Raw genomic sequence first — 22,056 nt, 5'->3', positions numbered from 1 at the left:
TCACCTTTATCATCTGCTGATTCGGGCCCACGCTTCGCGAGTTGATGCACCAGCTAAATTGAGCTAAGGCAATGACGATGCGCCTCCAGGCGTCATCTTGTTCTGCTCGTCTGCCAACGGTGCTCCTCGTTCGTGCTGCATCTATCTGCTTGTGTCGCCTACTCGTTAACCTACCTTCCTTCCCGTCCGTCCGCCCGCTCGCCCGCCCGCCTGCACGCCTACTCTACCGCTCACTCGACCTCTCAAGCCAGCCAACTAACTTGTTGATCGCTTATTTCCTTGCTTGGCTGCGTTCTCGTACGTAGCGTGAACTGACAAAGCCAGCTATGTTTGACGGCCTACAGCATAGCACCGCACCGGATGTCCCTAATAGCTTCTTCGTTTTCGTGTGCACAAGACACTACGCTTCCACATCTGATCTCTCACTGTTTTCTCGCACATTGATTCAATGCATCGGCAGTAGCAACAGCACACTCTCTGAATCAAGTCCTTCCTGCGGAAAGCTAACCCTTCTTATGCTTCTCTGCCCAGAACTTCTCTAGCCAACACTGTCCACTGCTTGTGGCGTAAATAAATAGCATGAAGCGCACAAATTAAGCCCTCACTAACTGTTCGAGCATGTCTTGCGCGTCGGCCATTTTCGCGCAGCCATTGCACCAAAACCTTTGCAGTTCTTGTCGTTTCGATGCCCGAATCGCAGCGTACGTAGGAATCGGATGAAGCCTCAGCAATCCTGTGTAATACTGGAAGTCTTCGTGCCTTGTGATGACCTGGTCCATCCAATAGGCCTAGCCCTAAAAGATGCTGATAGCCGAGAAGTCGATGCGCAGCAGAAGGAGAGAAAGAGTTACGCTGCTGATATTGTCAATCTGTTCCCTTCTGCTGTTTCTGCCGCTCCAGGCTATTTTGTGTGGCTTGTTGTCGACGCTGCTGTTGCTGTTGTCGTCGTCAAAGAAATCTTCAGTTTCATACATCGAGTTCTACTGTTGGTCATAATCATGCTATTCGTTGTCGTGCTGCTGCTCACTAGCGTCGGCATCGTCGTGCAGCTTGTTTTAGGTCTGTTTCACATCTGCGTACCGCCTTCTTCTCGTCGCGTCCAACCGCCTCACCTGCCCCCGCCTCAAAGCACGCTCATGTGAACCTCAAAATCATCATCATCAGTCGTTATTATAGTCATCATCTTAAGCACCGGCAACAGCAATAACAACACGAGGTAACCTGTAGCCTGAATACCACCCCAAAGCTACAGTAACAACAATAGCAGTTGCTCATGTAGCAGAACGGCGGAGAACAGCCGTCCATGACGGACGGACGGATGGATGGACGGTAATCGGTGAGTTGAAGATTTACCTGAAACGATGATTCGCTTCTTTTTCCTTCTTCCGGCTCGTGAGCTCTGCTGTCCACGATCCTCCATCACCACCACCACCACCACCGCCGCCGCCGCCGCTATAGCTGTGGCTGTACGAAGCCAACAAGTCACGAAGGCATCTTTTTTCGAACGCTTAAATATGCGTATAAATACATACTGGCTTACGGACGTATAGTAACAACACGCAAGTAGGTACATATAGATCAAAGCGAACAGATAGAAAAGAAAATGCAGGAGAAACCTTTGCTATCGGCCTTCTTTTCTCAGACCTGATGGGCTGTTCAGTACACAAATGGGTTGTGTGTACTGAGGCCTGTTTCTCGAGCGGCCTTTCGATTGAACAGTTCAAGCATATATGTCCGTATTGTACTGTTATGTCATGTAAAATTTATCGAGCTGATCGATTGCACGATAGTTGATTCCCATAGCTGAATGATAGCTGATGATAGTTGAGTGTAGCCTCATCTAAAATGGTGATACATAGTCACATAGTGTAAGCGATCTTTATAGTTTAGATTTTAGTAACTCACTTAAAGAGATAAAAGCCAGTATGTACACCAAGCCTGGGTATCGAGCGACATAAAAATCGAACACGGTTGACGATCGAGACGACGAAAAGACCAGATCGAACATGGATAAGTTGTTTATTTTACCCGCGGCCAACCCATTGCGATCTTGCCACCCAGGCATTCTTTTACAGATAGCAATGCTAAAATAACTGTCGGTAGCAACGACTATTTATTACTCTTTATCATAATTGTATATGTATTTTTTTCCCTGTTACCTATGTATTTTTTTCTCTGCGCCTTTGCCTTCCGATAAAGTTAATATATCCACTAGCTAGCAACTCACACGTTACTATCCGCCAACTGGTGCCATTGTTGTTATATTGCCGTATCGTTGCTGAGGAAGACATTAATACTACGACGATTAGCTTCGTACCGTTTGCTATACGGCCTATTGTGTTTGCCTACCGTTCGTTATCTGCGCCTACAGTCGCTATCGTCGTTTCGGCTGCTCTGAACAGGTCCATTTGCGTCTTTCTACTGCTTTTACTGGCCGGCTTCAAGGCCCTGTGCGCACCCTACAGAAAACCTGACCTCGCATTTATACACGCGAATGCGTGGCTGCCTGGTCAATCTACGATCCTATTCGAGCCCCCTTCTCCTCTGTCTCATCGTCCGTGAAGTTCAAAAGAAGGAGCCTGGAGAGAAGCTACAAGGGCCCGTTTAAATACCACTAGTTTATAAAACGCCGCTCAAGCTGATAACGGCTCGAATCGTTAATGAATAAAAATACAATGCATAAACTCTTAACTAAAATTTATTAAATAAATTATAAACATTTTATGTACATCGTTGAGAAAAATATTGGGTGACTCTTGTTGAAACGTAAAAGATACTGTCTGACAGAATCATTTCGGTAAAATTTAACCGCAGATCACCTAGTGCAATGGTTCGGTACCCGTTATCCATTGCTTGCTTATTTAATACATATCATTAAAATACATAGATTTGTATATATCTGTTCTCCCCATTCAGTTTTGCTGACCGAGTTTTACAGCTGCTTCTGAATTAGTATCCGTAGCAGACTGGCCAAGATCGTTTCCGTCCAATATTCATCTTGACAACTGCTTAATATATTTATGTGATTATTTGACGTTTTCCTTTAGGGTCATATCCGTTACCTTGCTCAGAACTTATAACAGATAGACATAATGAGATGTTCTAGCAAATTTTAGGAGATTCTCTTTTTTTTTTTTTGCCATACGTTAATTTGTTTCCTACACTTATGCATTAATCATACATGCCCAGAGAAAAACAAATGTCGATGTTGTCTAAGACAAGTATGTTTGTGTGAATCAAAAATAAAAAAAAAATGAGTAAAAAACGACCCGAAAAATTACCTTTTCATAAAATAACTTCGGAGTACAGCGGCATTGACGGGGCAAGCTGTCATGCCCCCTTCATTACCTTCGCTATGTACATAGATACGTTCCCGTGCTATAATCACACTTGGGCTAGGGATTGTACGGGGAACGGTATAAATTATTACGAAAATTATATTATTACTATTACGTTTCAGGCAGATTATCTCTTTTCTTTTCCGTCCATTTTTCGTCTGCTTGTTGTTGTACTTCAACGTGTCTAGGGTTTCCTTTCTTGTTTTCATAACAGCATGCAATTAAATTAATATTTATAATTATTAAATACTCTTATAAAAGGTAGGACGTGGCTCTCTCTCTTTTTTTTAGCCTGAACTAAATATCGCTGTTCTTATTCTAGCAGCATGTGTATAGTTGCAAGTGTTTTTTTCGTCGTATAGACTTTTTTTTTTTTTTTTTTTTTTCATTTTTTACTCTTACTCCTCACCGTGTTTCTGCCATTTTAGCAATTGGTTGTAATTTTTGCCATTTTTATCGTGTTCGTGAGTGTGGGCAAACGCATATCGGATTTAACGCGTCTCTAGACTGAATTGTTTCATACATTCGAATGTGTTCAGGACTAAATTTTACATGAATTTGTTGAAATATCACGTTATAGTCACATCATTTTGACCTCATACATGGCTACGATAACAGTGATCCTCTTGGTTTTCGTAATACTATCACCACCTCTAGTAATATTCTGTATACGATCTTTGTATGTACAATATATTATTATATACTAAGCTATTGCTAAAAATAACCGATTGGCCCTGAATAGTTGATTGAACGCTCACTTCAACCGGTTTCAGCAATCGGAATAGTTTACAAGGAGATCAAAAGTTGCTGTTTCCCCAGGCGTCGCTAGGAGGAGAAGAGGGGATGGGGGGAACCATATGAGAATAATTCTTCTCTTCATTGGCGCATTCTGCCTGTAGAACGCACATCGATGGACACCCGTGATGCGATATATACGATCCGTGCAGACGTACATCACCGTATCTTCAAGTTGGTATCACACGCCAATATTAATTGTTCGTTTACTGGGCTTAATTCCAATTCGGATCGATCAAAGCACCCCACTCTCAATAGCTGATTTCTGATGCTGCTAGTCCTTGCTTGGCAAATGATTGTATCAGATAGAAGCATGTGTTTGTATTATCGTCCTCGTTAGCTATTTGTACAAAATTGCCCCAGTTTCTTGAAGGAGAACTAAGAACCGTTAATGATTGGCTGACTGGTGGTTCGCTGAAGGCAACAATCAATTAATCGAGATCAATGGTTTGATCGATCGATCAATCAATCAATATTATCTAACGAGGATAGCATTGAGCTGAGTTTCCGGTACGCGTCATTTTATTAATGCAGTTTGCAATAGCATGCAGACTGTCAATATGAATGTCCACGAAAGGGGTGAGTTGGATTTTGCAGTTGATGGAATCTCATTAACGCGATCCGAGTCAGCCGAGTGCGTCTTAATCCGCTTCCAGGGTTTAGTCGATACCGGCCGATACCAATATGGGTCGCTGTTATCGTGGAACGACGGAATGAGCGATGGAGGAGCTGGGCGATGCGGAGCAGCGGGCTTGCCTGGCCGCAGTCTTGGCATGGTGGCCACCGAGGACCCAGTTGGTGGAATCGCGAGGGCGACCGATGGTTTGTTGTTACCGTTGCTGGGCTTGGGCGGAAAATTCGTGCAGGTCGACTGGCGTATGACCTTCATACCGAAGATCGACGGATCCTCACCTCGGCCACAGCTATCGCCAGCCTCACGAATGTAGGCCTCCTCGCCAGAGCGCAAAATCTTCCCAGACTGCAAGTGGAGAACGAGAATCAAAATAAAAATCTCATGGTTATATAATGGGGTTAACCAAAATGCAAGTAGCGTGAGAAGCACGAATTTTGAGTGGAAACAAAACGGTCGAACTTCAGTTATCGTCATCTCGTAGGTAAGTTGCACTCAGTTTTATTTTCTAGAAGCTTAACAAGTTTTCAAAATTGCGCGAACTCAACTTATCGGTTGGTGTAACGGCCCGGTACGATTTCTCACGATTAAAGCAAATTGTAATGCATTTTATTATAGATAAGCGTTCAAGATTGTGACTGTGCCGTAAAAATAGCTACTCGTTCTTTTTCCGCTTGCTTTTGTTAATTTTGCTTTAGAAGTGGATTATCCTGCCGGAGCTCAGCCTGCCATACGCTTCTTTCGTCGACGATTGCCGACAGCATACCGCAAGTGATAACAATCGGTCAGGTTCATTGACTAACCGTCTGAATATATTTTAGCAACGTTCTTTACGAAAAAAAATCAGATTGTTATGTGTGTTTCCGCAAAGCTCATTAGCAACAACGAAAACCCCGAATTGCACCCAAAAATGCGCGCCATAATTTCGAATAATAATAGCAGTCAACTTGTACACAATGCTGCTGCTACTAAGTGGCTCGTCTTCGAAGATAAGATTTACTTCGAAAATTTCGAACATGCCTTGTCTATATATTGATAATATTCTCCTGCTTATTAATTAAATTAGCTAGCACTTTCTGCGATACATTACCTGACCCAAAACGGCAATTAAACTAGAGCGATAAGTTACGATCGAAAATAAGGTAGCTCGAATCGTTCACAGTCTTGCGAGCATCTGCTCCGTTCGATTAGCTAGGTTCGATTTATGAAATGCTCGTATACAGTAGAGCCTTCCAATTGTCGCTTTCTAACCGAATGGCGGCACCGGTGACCTCTGACTTACGCTTTTCATTTCATCCTAATCTCGGACGGACGAACGGTTTTCCCATCGCCAGCAGGAGAAATGCCGCGACCGGTCAACGCTGGCAAATGCTGATAACGCTACTCTCAGCGTTTAGATTCACACAGACACAGGCGTAGACGCATGCTACGCAGTGCACCAGCGGTCAGCATCCGCGGAACAGTAGCAGTCGGAGAGCCATAATCGGCGCATAAAAGAAGTATGGAAAAAGCTACTTTTTTTTTCTCTCTGTATAAGAAGGTACGATTGGAGGAAGCAAGGCCAGGTCGATATCGTCAACTGGCAACGATGGCCGAAGGCAGGCCAAGGGAAACAGGAAGAGTCTTTGTTATTGAATACTTGGATGTTGCAAACCAGAAACTGCTAACCGTGGACGGCGGATCTGCTATACATTGTTCACAGTGTAGCTGGGCTGCATGAGAGCTCATGTTTGCTTTCTATTTTCAAAGCGCACAGAAATACAGACAAGCCTTATCGTCGCCTTGCAGATGCCGCCAGCACGGTCTGAGAGTAAACTTCAGAGACAGCTGCCTCGCGCGCTGATACGTGGATTGAATACATTTGGCCACAGGGCATCTTTAAATGAAGTTTTCTTGGATGGATTGACAGCAAGTGCGACTATCAGTTTTCGCTCGAGAGTGTCAAACATCATAGACAGCCTTCGATGGAATATCGCTAATAAAAAAAAGTTGAGGTTCATCGCCTGATAAAAACGCGTGGTTTTTTCTGTTCAACCATTTAATATTAGCTAGCACTTGTAGCTTTACCGTGCCCTAGCATTAAAGTCAATTAGTCAATGGCACCAACTAGTTCAGGCGTTGTCCTTTGCTTTTGTACAACATCAGCCGTCTCACGTACAAATAGGTCGAACAGAATCACGCAGTTGCTTGCTTGCTTGCAACAGTATCTGCTTTCTATTTTTCCCCAACACCTTCCAGATGAGCTCAGCGACGGCTCCAGCGTCAATTTTCTGAAGCTGTTAGTATTAGTTCAACAAACTTCAGTGCGTATAGGACACGAAACGAATTTACGTAAAATCTACGCGTCGCAATTGCTATCGTCGTTGCTGCCGCTAGTACAAATCAAGGCGTTCGTAAAAGGGCTAATTGGTATTTCAAGCGATGATACACCGCAGTCGTCGGCGTCGCCGCTGCTCCTGCTCCTGCTGCTGCTGCCGCCGCCGCCTTACCGTCACCATCAGTGCCACTTCGCGCCATAGTAGAAAAGGAAAAAGGAATCGTCGAAGAAGATGTCGCGGCGACCGTTTGTGGTTGATCGGTCCTAGATTTGCCCACAAACGATGAAACTGCCCGCATCATATTGGCTCTGCCTCAGATTTTATTTGAAGTGATCGTACTGTAGGTACGCCCGAATCCAGCAAACAGTCCGTATACGTGAAACGCCAGCCCTCTAGCATTACTTCATCCATGATGACTTATAAATGCGCGTTACGTACATAAATTTTTCGAGGCAGACGCTCCAGCTTGCCCCCCGACATCAGAGGTATTCCGCCGGTGAATGACGACGGCAATAATAATAATAATAAAGATAGCAGAAGCAAAAAAATCATCAACAGCATCTGCAGTATCAGCAAAAATGTTGTCGTTACGGTCTCTTTGACTCGTTTTACATACTGTATATATTTTCCGTATATCATACTTTTATCGAGTACGGCCACGAAGATCGACCGTAGCACTGGAATGAAGGAGACACCAGTCATTACCACCAACAGAAGTACCGAAGACTGAAACAGCAATAGCATTAATCTGTTCATCGATGACGTTTGTCTGTTCTGACAGCCTGTTTATTCATTTTTGGCTTCCCATACGATCCGTGATCGTTATGGAAGCTTGATTTCTTGCGGTTCTAGCTAATGCAATCGTTAGTCAGCTCTATTCCATACGCTGGCTAGATTAGACTTCTTTAGTGGACGATAAATGTGTGTGTGTGTGTGTGTATATACATCTATGCAATAAAGTAAGCGCAAAAGTTTGACTTGTGGTCCGGCCGGCAGCACAAGTCAGCGCCCGTCTCAGTCTATTCTACCGAGATCAAGCCATGTTGACAACAGCCATCTTTAATTGGGAACTTTTGGCTAAGTTGCGACAAGTTTGCAATAACCGCTTTCATCGGTTAACGCGTGAAGGTAATTCGACATTTGTAATTATGTCAAACTGGACCTTTGTTCACAGTAGGGTTTTGCGAGGAAGGCGAAAACGCAGCCGTCGGAAGGCTCGGAACAGCTTTCATCGGATAAAAAAAAAGACGTGTCTTCTGTTCATGCATGTTGAGGCCTCTCATTGTTTTCACGATTCGAAAGGACACCGTGGAGTTTTGACGATGCCCACACGGCGTCTAAATTAAACATAGTCTAATTAACATATTATTTGCGAAGTAAGAGAACTTAAATATAGAGCAAGTAGCCGTGGAATGGAGCCGTTTGCATTATATCTCGCCACTTTCTTTCTACCCTATCGCTTCCTTGATATACATAAGCTAACCGCGTCATAAAGACATTATCTCTTTTACTACGTACTATCATAAATTTGTTGTAGCCATGCGCTGTATGCCCATGTCGTCGATCCACATCCCCCAAATGAGGTATTTATATAAGCAGGCATATCGTCATTATACCACGCTAATATATTAGTAATTTCAATACTACTAGTTCCTGCTCATGATTAAATTCTTCTATTAATATGCAATGGCGTGCAGTCAGCCATGATCCAAGTGAGCTGACTGGACCGGTTGCCAGGACCAAGCAATTAATATGCCTTGAAGACATTAGCTTAGACTCTTTTGCTTTTTACTGCCGCTACTGCTCATGCTGTTGCATGGTCTCAGACGCAGAAGTAGCAGACGAACAAAAAAACGACGAAGGAGACAACGTGAAACATTCACCAATTAACGCATCGACTACCGCACGCCATTACTACGCCTTTGACGTATTTGGCCTGCGTAGCAGCCCACGCCGGCACTAACTTCGTCTGCACCAGAATCATCAATAGGTATCATTTTCGTCATCCGCAACAGCGACAGAAGCAGCCGCAGTGGTTCAGAAATCGTCTGGAAAAGTGGCGGTTCCCCTGGGCGCTAGGCTGTTTCGCTTCTCCTTCCCCGCTTATCTCGCCGCTCCGTTCTATTGGTTCACTGCTGCTATTACCACTATTGGTGTCGATGATGGCGGCGGTGGTGGTGGTGATGATCATAGCAGCGGCGAACATTGGGTTCGCGCACCCAACGACCTCTCGAGCTGTTGCATCACGCATTGCCGTTTCTACCGGCGCGGATGTGAAGCTAAACGAACGTCCGCGTCGAGGGCTGAAGCCAATGAACAGAGTCTCATGGTATGCGGCTATGTCATGTCGGCTACATTATGGCCTACACAGAAACATAGACAACAGCAACGATGACGAGACTCGACATCTATTTGTGTCGTCCGTGTGCGTAGCTTTTTTCGGTTTATTTTTTTCATTTTGTGCTACGTTAGACAGACGAAAAGTTCGCGCCATCGAGCTTTGGCTTTGATGGGCTGGCTGATGTGTTCGATGGTCGATCGATTTGTTGGTGACGCTCTGTGATCTGGATTGTTATAGCGTCAAAACGGATCGAGTTGCGTCTCGCATTGAGTCGCCTAGCTATCTGTCAGATCACATAATCGCACAGAACAAACGACAAGCCAAAACACACAGACACACTCGTTCCCACAGAAACATCGTAATCAATACGCTATTTGCTCGTAGTAGGCTTAGCTATTGCCGAGACAACTACGAGCAAAGATGACGCGAGCAAGCGACGGCCACGATGGCTTCAAAAATAGCGACGACGACGACGACGTGACCAGACGCAAATTGGGATTAGCACCGGACATGACGCTTACTAATGAGATACTATTAACACTACTATTACTCTGCAAAATGTGACGCTGGGTATGGATGAACGGACTGACCAACAGAGGACATTATCTACATTAACATACACGCATAGGTCTGCGTGTGTGTACGTATATAATAAGCACATGCGCATTTCTTACGATTCTTGTAAATGCTGTTACATAGCGTTTTTATGTAGGAACGTTTTTTTTGCGGTCTAGCTAAAATTATCAATCATGACTCAGGAAGTCAATCGGGCAGATGATCTATGACTAACGCCTTTGATCTATTCAGCGGCGTTTGATTCCTACCTCCGTCTCTCGGCCAACAGCCCCACTAGCAACGTTGCATAGCTGCCCTAAGAAACCGCATTTTAAAGCTGTCGCTCATAACAACGGCGATAATAAGAAAACAAACAACGTATTGAAATATACATTTCCTGGGCTCTACAGACTGTGGGGTGCAGCGATGCAGCACTGCCGTTGTGTGTGGGTCAGCTTCACTTCCAGATACCGGATTACTGACTAACTTTTAGCTTTGGTACTCGATATATCAGCTGAACCGCAGCCACTTGGGTATGGTGGACCGAATTGGAAATAAAGCAGGGTATCTTGGTACAGCTTTCTCCCCGTATAATGGTTAGCAATGCAGTAGAACGCTACTTGAGAATCCGCCAGTGTTCCTTGCTCATATAGCTGAATTGGTTTCGTCTTTCGAGTCCAAACTGCTCGCGTTTTTCGTCACTGTCTATTTACCCGCATCGCTATTCGTTGGTGAGCTATGATCTTCATCTTTCTCTGACGCTGGTACCAGTCGACAATCAAAGGGCATTAGAGATCAGGATCTATTGGAAGTGGGTTTGCGCTGCGCCACCGTTCCGTCAATAGTCGTTGTGCAACGGTACACGTTCTTCACCCTTTCCATTGTTAAACCATCATCGTCCATGGCAATTCGCATTTGTTATTAAGCTAAAACCGAGACTAATAACCGACCTATCACTGATCGAAATGTCCAGATTGTTTACTCCGAAGTCGCTCAACAACCGGTTGACATGGTAAACGCTTGACGTTTTCTTGAAAGTATCGTCGAGTGAGATTGCTATTGGTTGTCTCAGACTTACACATATTATAATAGTAGGTACTAGGTGGCAGACAAGGGACGATACGATAGCCTTACGACACGTACAAGGACGGGAGTACCTATTTTAACTTTTTTTTATGCTCGGTAGGGATCAAGCGCGTAGTCAGGGTGGGAAAATTACAGGAGCTGCTGGAACATTTTAGCGCATCGCTGAATACAAAGGTCCAAGAAGGCATACAAATAGCTTTCATGGTGGTTTCGCCCTCACCACCGAGAATACCTCAACAAGAGCGTGGTAAATATGGGAGCGAAGATTTGGCATTGAACCAATTGGGTCGTTGATTGGGTATCTCGCATTTGTGTGTTTCGTACAGGGTAAACGGCGACATTCCGAGTAGCAGCAAACTATAGCGGCAGAAGTAGAAAACGAACAGCATTAACAAGTCGAGGCAAACGCTCTGGAGCAGCATTTTCGCCTGCGCAGAACAGGGCAGTGAAATGTTTTCACACCGAAGAGAACCGGTAGGCTAAGCAACCATTGCCACACATGGCGCTCACATGTAATGGCCCCCTCTGCTCATTAACTGATGGCCTGAAACGCATCTCGGCAATCACACGCAAACTCCCATACATATCTTACAAGCTTTTGTCTGGAATAAATACGCAGAGAAAACTTTTCCCTACGAAGAATTATGTTGTACATGGGACAGGGTGAATAAATTGATTGTCAAATAATTGCATGCCATACTTCACTGTATGCAGAATTGCTTGATAATAATTGTGTTTCGTACTTAAATCATTAGGATGTTACTGTCGAAAGTGATAGAGGATATAACTAATAGGTCCAGTATTGTTAGATAATGGCCGAAGTGGCTTCGGTCGACCAGCCACTTTCATGTTAGGCCTCAAGCTGACCTCATACGACATGAGGCTTCATGGGCTCACCATGGTGCTAGAAACCGGACCTGGTGGCACTTTGACCTGTCTTCTGATTATTGATTTGCCACTTATCTAACAACGACACCGCTGTTCCGTGTTCGTTCGATCATAATGTTAATACTTTTTACGGGGCAATAATCATTATCATCATCATCATCAGCAGCAGCAGCAGCATGGCCATCGGTTTGTTTGATGATAGACATGTAAATAAGCCCCTGACACGGAACGGCAACGCTTTGCTTATGGCCTCCATCACCCACTCTCTATCGCAGGCAGGGGGGTCTACCGCAGCATGACCTCACGCGTCGCTTTCTGCCACAAACAAGTCGCAGTGTTCCATTGGCTATCTCTGCCGTTGCTGTGTCTTGATGACTTCAATGCTGCTAAGCCGAACCGGTTAAATTCACCTCGCTTCCATTGGTTCATTTTTTTCATATGATTTCAGTGAAGCTCGCAACCTACCAGTGATGCGCTGATTCACTGAATAACTCTTTTATTAGCTAAGATGAGCTACCAAATTAACCAATATCTATTATATACTATCACCGCAGTGTCCGTCAGCCAATCGATGCCATCAAGATAGTCGGACTGACAGCCGGCTGAGTTGTTGGTGAACGCCGCAGTACAAAAAGGTAACGACGATGGCAAAAAATAGCCGACCAAAACAGATGCGACGCGATCGTGGCCCGTATCCGACGTTGAGCGCCTGCGCTCTGTCGTTGCACCAGAAATCATAGCAGCAGCGTCAATCCCGTTTGGTTGAAAACTTTTCACAGTGCCTACGCCGATTAGGGCGGTGCGTTACCAAGACAGGGAGACCGACCGATCGAAACGAGGCTCGAAGCCACCGCCGCCATGGTCCGAAGCCAAAGTGACGTACCTTACGCTGTTGCTGTGATACGCTCGTCTCTCGTTGATACGAAACAGGCGAATGCAATTTCGGCGTGCGTCGCCTGTATGACCGGACGATATGGCTGCAAAGTTGAATTTAGTTGATCGGATCACAGTTAACAAGTCACATACACGCACACATGCCACATAGAGCAACAGTGGCGTGGCAATAACAAAATTACAGCGGTACGTACGTACATTGCGTTACGTAAACGAAGCAACATCTGCGGCACCGGCCTGCATTAAGTGAGTCAAATGGCAGATTCCTCAGGCGTTCGCCCTCTCACCGTTCCTTCGTGCGTAGCGTTTGCTATCGATAGACAACAGTCGACAACGAAACATTTTAGCGCGTACCACCACACTCACACGGATTAACGCTTAATTGGAGTTCTGAGGTGGGCTGTCTTCCTCCTCTGGCCCTCGATCGCGTTGTTGAGCGTCCCGCAAAAGAAGCGGGCGCACCTCACAAACACCAGCGAATGAGCCAATAAAGCCAAAAAACTGAAAGAAAGACAAAAATCTAGAGAGGAATGACAGCCACAAGCAGTCAGTGGATGAGTAGTAGTAGACGACGACGAAGAAGCCATTAGAAATATCATTAACAGCCGATCAATCTTCGTTATCATTCGAATCGCATCTTCATCATCAACGCAAGGAACAGCAACGATGGCATCGTAGCAACGTCGTTCTCCTTTAAAGAGCTTTCTTATCTATCCATCAGTTTTTTTTTCCTTTTTCCCTGTTTATCACTCCTCTCTTCTGTCAGACGCTGTACAGTAGTTTTAAATTTTTTTCCATTAGTGAAGAAAAAGAGACCGGAAAGGGTCAAGCCAAACGGGTCCGGCAGCCCCAGCAAGACCGGGCTATGCGAAATTTTCTTCTGGTCAATTTATACAGCAGTATGAAACGCTATGAGCACGAGCTCTATTTTGATTGCCCTACCAATTATCTATTACAACAAAGACATTTTTTCTAGACCACTCCATTGACCTAGCGGATGGGATTTTTCCTTAACATCACTTAATTTCCGAATTTTAGAGGCGAGTGGCGATCAGGTCGCCAGAAGGCGTCGTCAGAAGTGCCGCCGCCGCCGCCGTCTGGCGACGTTTTGTAGCAGGCCGTGCGGGGAAATGCCTATAGTTGACCAAGCAACCTGTAGACGCGGCCAGTTTAGTTGTTGGCTATCGCTTGCTTTCCTCAACCTACGTACCTACGTACAAGTATATAGCAAAAATATTGTCGTCTTCGAACTTGTGCCCAGTCTTTTAATATCGGATAACTGACCACCTCCGCTCTAGCCGCCTAAACTGCCTTCGCTGACGTTGTTCCGAATGGAACGATCTGTTCATTTGTATCTTTTGCCATTGCGATTGGCGGTCGTAGTGGTGATGGCGGTAATGAAGATTACTTTTCGGTGAAGACGTTCACAACGACAACAACTGGGCAGGGCCGAAAAACCAATTTCTCATCAGACCAATAATAGTAACACGGCTACAGGAATAGCTATAGTAACAACAGTGACTAAGAGCACATTTTGACGCTGTCTACTTTATGTTGTTGGCTTGAGGATCGAACGTGTCCGCCCAAACGTATGACGCTGTCGGAGCTGAACGGGAGACGATGAAGAACGCCGAAGCATACTGGTCGGTCCGAGCTGATACGCATCGATATGAGACACCCCACTAGCAGCCCCCATCCTCTTTTTCTCTCGCCCTCCTTCATTTTGAATGGCAGCGCCGCCGCTACCGCTGCTGCGGCGGTGGCGGCGGCGGCGGCGGCCCAGTGAAGCCGCAAATCCCGTTGCGGAGAAAGGGTTTTCGTTATTTGGTGTCTATTTTATCTTGAATTTGTGCCTCGCTAGCTAAGACACAAACAAACGACACGAATCTGGGATTAACACCTATTATCTTTGGCAGACGACGATAAAAACAACCCAGCAGCGCACCGAAAAAGCTGCAGAATATCAGAATTACTTATTTGCCTGTTGCCACTGTCGTCATCGTTCGGATATCAGCGAAGAGTCATTTGATAAGCCAACCAGCTCGTTGATCGGCCAGCGATGGCTGTTGAGCTCGTTGTCGTAATCTGCCTCATCACCGTCATTTCGTTGTATTGGCATCGTGTACTTCTAGTGCCTACGATGATATACGTTTTGGGGCAAACGCGCAGACGTGCTATGTTAACTAGACGAATCTGGCCTGTTACAGGTTCATAGTTTGTATCTCACATGTGTGTGTTTGTTGCTTTAGGTATAAAGTTTACTTATAATCTTGACAATTAGGCTTTATTTCGCACTGCATAAACCAGCGGGTATAATATATTCATATGACTCAAAAATCCATTAGAAATATACTAATATTGAAGTGTGCGTGTGTTGATGTCCCGCTCGTCGTGTGCGCAAATGTATATCCTGATCTGTGTGCTGTTTTGCCTATGCATATATGAATCGACCTCTGCACCCTATGCACTAACATGCCTCACAGCAGGTCTACCGCACTGTCACTTGCCCCCCGTCTGTAGCCAAGATGAAGCTCAACACCGTCCTAACCATCAGTAACCGAAATAGATCACATCGCATTGCACCGGTCATTTTTTGTATTAGATTAGGCATTGACAGAAACACTTCGGACGCGTACATGCACTAGTGGCTATGCCATGGCATATACGAGTGTAGCAGCACTTGCTTTTCGCTTGACTTCTGTCGCCTGTCGTTGTTGCTTTTTGTCGTCGTCGACGATGACGATTATGATTATTGCTTGTTGTTGGTGGTGGTCGTGGTGTTGTTACTATTATTACTGCTATCGGTGTGGTTGATAGTGGTCAGATCGACTATGGCAGTGGTGTTTGTCCACGGCACCATGGTTGATGACGACTACCGAGACCCCATAGAGTTGCATTGACTTCTGTTGCTATGCGGAATCTTTCGCTTTTCGCAGAGTCATCACCGACAGCGGCGGCGGCGGCGGCGGCGGCGGCGGCAGCGACGACTGCCACGAAGAGTTGGAGGGTTCGTCCATTCGTTCGTCGTCTGTTTATTGGTCAGTCGCTCTTTGTCGATCGGCAAATACTTTGACTCGATCACGATTTCAATTTGTGGGCTGTTTGTCTTTCGGTGATTGTTTTTCTCTTCCTCACTTCGCCGTTGTCGTTGTCGTTGTCAATAGTTTTGTGCCCATGCTCTCGTTTGGTTTCTGCTATTATTTTTTTCTGTATATGAGTGACCGCGCATACGCACACAGACAAATGTGTGCGCATATACATATGGCACGACAGCAGCAGCAGCAGCAACAACAACAAGAACAACAACAACAACAAAAACAAAGCTCTAAAAGACGGAGGCGGCGGCAATGCTCGAGGCAGAAGACCGGCCATAAGGCAATTTACCTTTAGATGAATAATGTTGCGAGCAAAAGGGAACCTAATAATGTTCGTTCAGCCTCACTCCCTTACTCCACACCGACAGGTAGATAGCAATTTATTACTTACAGTATATACGACTAAAATAACTATTGACGACCCCATACAGCTTCGTCGGCACGAGTGGTAGAGAGAGGAAAACGTAAACGTCGAGCGTCGGGTTGGTCTTCAACACCTAGACGGAATCTCCGCCGTCAGTAGCAAGCAACGTTCACCATAGAAATGTTCTCTTTCATGGACGTTCCTGCTCTCACTGTTTGTGCCTAAATTAAACTGGCATGGAAAGGCCAATACAATCGCCCTTTTTGTTCTTAACTGAACTTTCAGCGCGCGACCATCAACCAGCCAAGAGCAAGGCCATATTGAATGGTCAGTAAATCTTTGCCGCGAATTTTTTCTTCGTCGGAATTACGACGACAGCAGCAGCGACAACGGCTCGAATATAAACAAGTAGGACAACGAGGAGAAATAATAATCGCAAGAATCATCATAAGTATCAGTGATCGAAATGACTGCATTGGATCTTTGCTAGATGATGCTTTTCGATGTTTACACATTTCGATGAATGGGTATGTGTGAATGTGGGATGTGTTTGCTTTACGGCTTTCTCTACTGTTTTGTTGTTAGGATTCGGCCGCTTGTGTCGTCTGCAGGCTTGTCCTGGATTTCGAAAAATTTTATTACTGTGCTTTTCTGCTCGCCAGGAGCAGTGATTTGTGAGGTTCAGTACCGAATCGCAGCGTGTGTGCTTAAACGCCACCCTGTTTCATGAAACGCGACAAATTTACTATCAACATCGGAGCAAGCTTTGTACACGTTGAAATCTATAAGATTATAACCAAAGGCATCTACAACAAAACGACAGGTGATCAATCGATCGATGTTTTGGCAAATTACCGGATCATCACCTTGCGACAGGATCGACATGAACAGCAGCAGCGATAACGATAGCCGTCGTGGACGGACAGTCATTACAAATAAGTGTAACAAGAACGACGTTACAATAGATGGAATGACGAGAAAATGCCTGTGGCAGCGGACGGCTGCCGGTGATGGCTTGACCGATGGCGATCAGTTTCGTCAACGGGGGATGATCGGTCGGTGATCGCAGGTCAGAGGCTGCCCTCATACATACATACATACACTCACACACACACACACACACACACATACCTTCAAAAGGATGGTAACAGCCCTCCACTAAGCGGATGCTCTTACACAAACAGACCACAGTCTTTTTCACACGTTCTTGACGCGCCAGGCGGTAAACATCAATTTTGAAAGAACATTGGCGCTCGTGGCTAAGCGAGAAAATGGTGACCTCGGTAGAGATGAACGTCTCGATTCCCATTGTTTTAGCTGCTGTCGACGCTGCTGTTGCCGGATTGAGACGTTCGGCGGGTAACTGTATTGGTACTCGTTGGTACCGGCAGCAACAGTCGTTGTTGTTTTTGTAGCGGACAGCGCGAATGGCCATAGCGCACCATCAGTGGCGGAGATTATCTCAACCCTTTTGATACCTTTGATCGAATACATTATTGTTTTTTTTTACAAGCCTTTAGAAAAATAAAATTTATTATTTTTTACTGCTTCTGATCCCTTTCTGTATATGTACATTTGGTTATGCTGTCCTCGACGGACATAAACATTAACAAAGTCAACAACAATACGATATTTCCGATATATCGTTAAATAAGCAAAGACAACTAACAGACCCGACAGAAGAAGTCTAACCATTAACGTTCTAAGGTGTACTCGAAAAATTACTATTAAGTAGGACAAAAAAATTTGCTATAACTGCAAGTTTGTTCATTCGTTAAGTTTTTCTACATGAAAGCAACCGAAACCTTCATAGATAACGGGTTCACAACTTGAAACGCCACAGAAATTTTCAGCACAATCGAAAATGGTCCGACAGTCAAATAATTCTGTGAACTTCAGCTCGCACAAACACCTTATAAAAATGTTTGAAAAAAAAAAAAGGAAGAAACTTCCTATCTTGATGTAAAGTTAAATCAATTGTAAAACAGCCACTGCTCATACTATAACATTCGATAATTTCCGCTGCTTTCAAACGGAAATACATGTATTACTACGACGCGGCAATATAACGGCAGAATTATGGAGATGTCATTTTTGCACGTTGGCGAGAATATGAATGGTCGGTACTTGCATAGTGCACGATCAGGCACGTTAACACACCCGTGTAGAGCTGCAAAACGAGATAAATCAGGCCAAGTCCTAAGCTGCTGAATATAGCAGAGTAAGTCGCTACGTTTCTGCTACGTTCTAAAAAGCAGGACTTTTCTTCACTCTGTCGTTCGTAGCCCGTGTGTGTCGTAGGAGGCAATATATTTTCTTTATAGATTTATGGTTTCCTATATCCACGCTTTTTACATACCTTCCTCAGTCGGCTACGACGGCCCCTCTCATTGCTACCTGTTCAAAGATTTTTTTTTGTCTTCAAGATGAGGTCGTCAAAGCTTCGCTGAAGTGCCGCTTGTGGTGCGGTCGTGTTCCCCGAACTGCCGCTTGTGCGACGGTGATTCACCAGAACAGCCGATAGCTATTTTGTCGAAACCCAGCATTGCTGCAAATTAGCAAACGTGGGTCGAATAACGTTGCCCTACCCTACGTGAGTCCCATTCATGTATTCTATCATTCAGTTATCCTGATATGCTATGGTATGCTGCATAAAATTTATTACTTATTTAGTCACTACTCAGTCGCGTATTTGTCTCTCGTTTATTCGCAGTATTTCTTACACTTGAAACATGTACCCACAATATACATTTATTTAGATTGGCTAGTTCGTGGCTTCGTGGTACTACTCATGGGTTTTGTTAAGAAGGTAAAAAGCGCGCATAGATAAAAACAAGAATAACGTTTATTTCGTATTTACAAAAGCACACTTGTAAATTTACACATATGCGCATGTGTTAGTAGAATTGAAGTCTGCATACGCTAATAAATATGAATGTTGACAGGTAGTGCTTAGGTCAGACAATCTATTTCGAAGAAATAGGCCGTCTAAGATATATAGGTTCGGTGTCAGATAAGATGGGCTGGCTGGTGAAAATCTTAGCGATATGGAAAAGCGATAAATCTCTTTCCTCTACCTAGCCTAAGACTGCTGGCTTCTTTCGGCACTAGATCTTGACAGGTCCTTGAGACAATGCTACACAGAACAACCTAGGCCTGTTATAGAAGGTACAGCCGAGAATTCCTTGTGTAAGGCCATTTCTTTTTGTATGCGCCGTTTGTTTTAACCTGATTAGTCAGCTAGAAATTAATATCACACCTAACGGCGTCCTAACAGTAGAAGGTTACATTACAAGATCTACCAAAAAAACTTCTCGGGTGTAATGCGCCATTAAAGAGGGACACATATGATAGTAAACGATCGTTGCTACCGGTTAGCCTGCATGCATGCTCAAGGCTAACCGAGTGACGCTTACTAGTTTTAAGTTAAATGGCAACATTTAGCGAGTCGCAAAGAAGAATGAGCTAATGAAAGTTTCTAAGAGGGCACACTTCTACAAGGCATGTTCGAAATGGCTGATGATTTATGAAGCAGTAGTTCCTTTGGTTGTCGTAGTAACCTTACTGAGATAAAATTTCATTCATGTCTCGTACGCTACCTAGCATCGGCATGTGTTAGTTTGTGTATAAGAGAACCCTTAGCATAAACCGATGGAATATCAATGGTTAACTTTAAGGGCGCGATTCGATTCGTTATATAAGGCTGACAGAGGCCGTTCTAGAAAGATGGATGAATACATTACAAACGAGCTACTTGTGGCCTGATACGGGAACCCGATTCGCTGGGCCACATTCATTCAATCGTTTATCTTGAATTTCTTGATCCAGCTTCTATTTTGATTATCGTTACTGCCCAATGGAATAGAAAGAGAGGTAAGCGACCTTGCTTTTACAGAAACATGATCCTCTTCCCGGAGGCCGAGGAGTTTGTGCCGATCTCTGTCTGGGTAACTCCGTTGAGGGTTTGCTTGGGAATCTTTTCATCTAGCCTGTCGCAATACCCGCAGGCTGACTACGAACAGCTCTGCGTACTATTGACCGTCGTTCTTTGTTACAAGGTGATTGTTTGTAGAATATCACGCTACCGCTTATACGTACTACATATAAACTGGCACGCCTGCGACGCGGAGAGAGCTTCCCCAGAATGTGCGTATAATCGATAAGGTCAGCTACGACTTTTGGAAGATTGATGAACCTCGAAAAACACTTGGTCGATGAATAAAGAGAAATCGAGACGGAACAATGATTCCGTATGCTATGTCTGCTTGTGTCAGGTCTATTTAAAAAACGAACCACAAGTGGACGAGATCAGACAAGCTTCGCATTTTGGCTGACAAAAGAGAAATGCTGAGCCCAACGAAAACTTATAACCTTTCTGCTTGAAACCTAATGAATGTAAGTGTGTGCACGACAACGTACATACACATACAAACATACGCATTAATACTTCAAGGCCCGCATAGACCATGCCTCTGAATGAGGTAGTTTCTTTCTATTTCAAGCTTAGTATTAAAAAAGGATAAACTTACGAAACATTGGAACCCATGAACGTCTCGGCGATGCGTGAATGAGTATGTGACTCCGTCATCCTCCTCCCAGCTGCCCAGACATTTGTATTCGCGTTCTGCAGATAGGCAAAAATTAGATTGTTAGATGAATATACGCAAAACTAGCGAAAGATTTATCCAGCTACGGTTTTCATAACACATAGGTGACATGTAATATATCGGTAACGGTATGTATTCCATCTAAGTGTGACTAGGACATGCCAATAGAATTCATTGGGATGTGGATCGTTCAACATGTACATGCGGATGCGTATATACACCAGACAGAAATGGTGTGCAGAGCGATCGGGAAACGTAACAGTCGCCTCTTACGGCTAATGATATATATTGCGGTACGGGAGGCCGTGATGAGGAAGGACGCTTTCCAGTCGAATACGAGTGTCTTCACGCGGAAACAAGCCTACCCTACTGTGGCTCCCCCAGCAGGCAGAATATTTGCTCCCGCTTTCGTTTCTCTACCTCCAACCAAATAGCGTTTACGGGTTGAACTAGGCCGTCCAAGGAACTGGCAGCATCAAACCACCAATAGACACCACATGGCGTTCTAATATGCCGTATCATCATACGGTACGACATTTATACACTCCAATAAGACTTGGACAATTGTTATTATTAATTATACGATATGAACGTCACTTGGCGCTATGGCGCACCTGTATGTTTTGTTTTTTCACGCTGCAAGGTCACTTTGGAATAAGCGTCCGTAGATCTACACGTGTCCACCGATCATTCATTCATCAATGACTTTGCCTAATGAACTCATGAATAGAGCACACAGTAGCTCTAGGGGGACGGAGCTCTAACCTGCTGTTTCGGCTAAAAACATAGGTACGTGAGTCTGAGCATATAGCTGTATCTTCGTCATAATTACATGAAACTTGCTCCCGCATACGCGTCAGTCGACTCATGACAGCCGCCAACGGACTTTTTCGATGGACCGATCGGGGTGAGTGTTGTACTAAATAGGTACCTGGGTAACTGGTATAACGTGTGGCGTCTTAGCGCCCACGTTTGGCTATAAATGCTGCCTTTCTGGTTGATTCTTTTTTTCTTTCTGCTACATTCGTATAATACCGTTTCAATAAGAATCGACCGAATACCTGCAATACTCTGTTTTGATAGCTGTTTTATCTGCTTTGCTCTGTGAGGGGATTAGCTGTTGTAAGCTTACTCCTGCTGCAGG

General features: G+C 44.6%; 1 protein-coding gene across 1 annotated transcript in view; it reads right to left on the bottom strand.

Moving 5' to 3' along the window:
- Nucleotides 1-2,680: 2,680 nt before the first annotated feature.
- Nucleotides 2,681-22,056, bottom strand: part of LOC111272726 (uncharacterized) — an 86,812-nt gene continuing 67,436 nt past the window's right edge. Inside the window, exons 7-8 of the mRNA XM_022854310.2 lie at nt 20,835-20,929; nt 2,681-5,112 (exon numbers count right to left, since the gene is read on the bottom strand). Coding sequence (XP_022710045.1) covers nt 4,651-5,112; nt 20,835-20,929 — 557 coding nt within the window. The 3' untranslated portion in view covers nt 2,681-4,650. The remainder of the gene's footprint in view (nt 5,113-20,834; nt 20,930-22,056) is intronic.

The sequence above is a fragment of the Varroa jacobsoni genome, unplaced genomic scaffold, assembly GCF_002532875.2.
Source record: "Varroa jacobsoni isolate VJ856 unplaced genomic scaffold, vjacob_1.0 scaffold_189, whole genome shotgun sequence".
Classification (NCBI taxonomy): domain Eukaryota; kingdom Metazoa; phylum Arthropoda; class Arachnida; order Mesostigmata; family Varroidae; genus Varroa; species Varroa jacobsoni.
The sequence above is the reverse complement of the archived record's forward strand: the minus strand, read 5'-3'. Positions and strand labels throughout refer to the sequence as shown.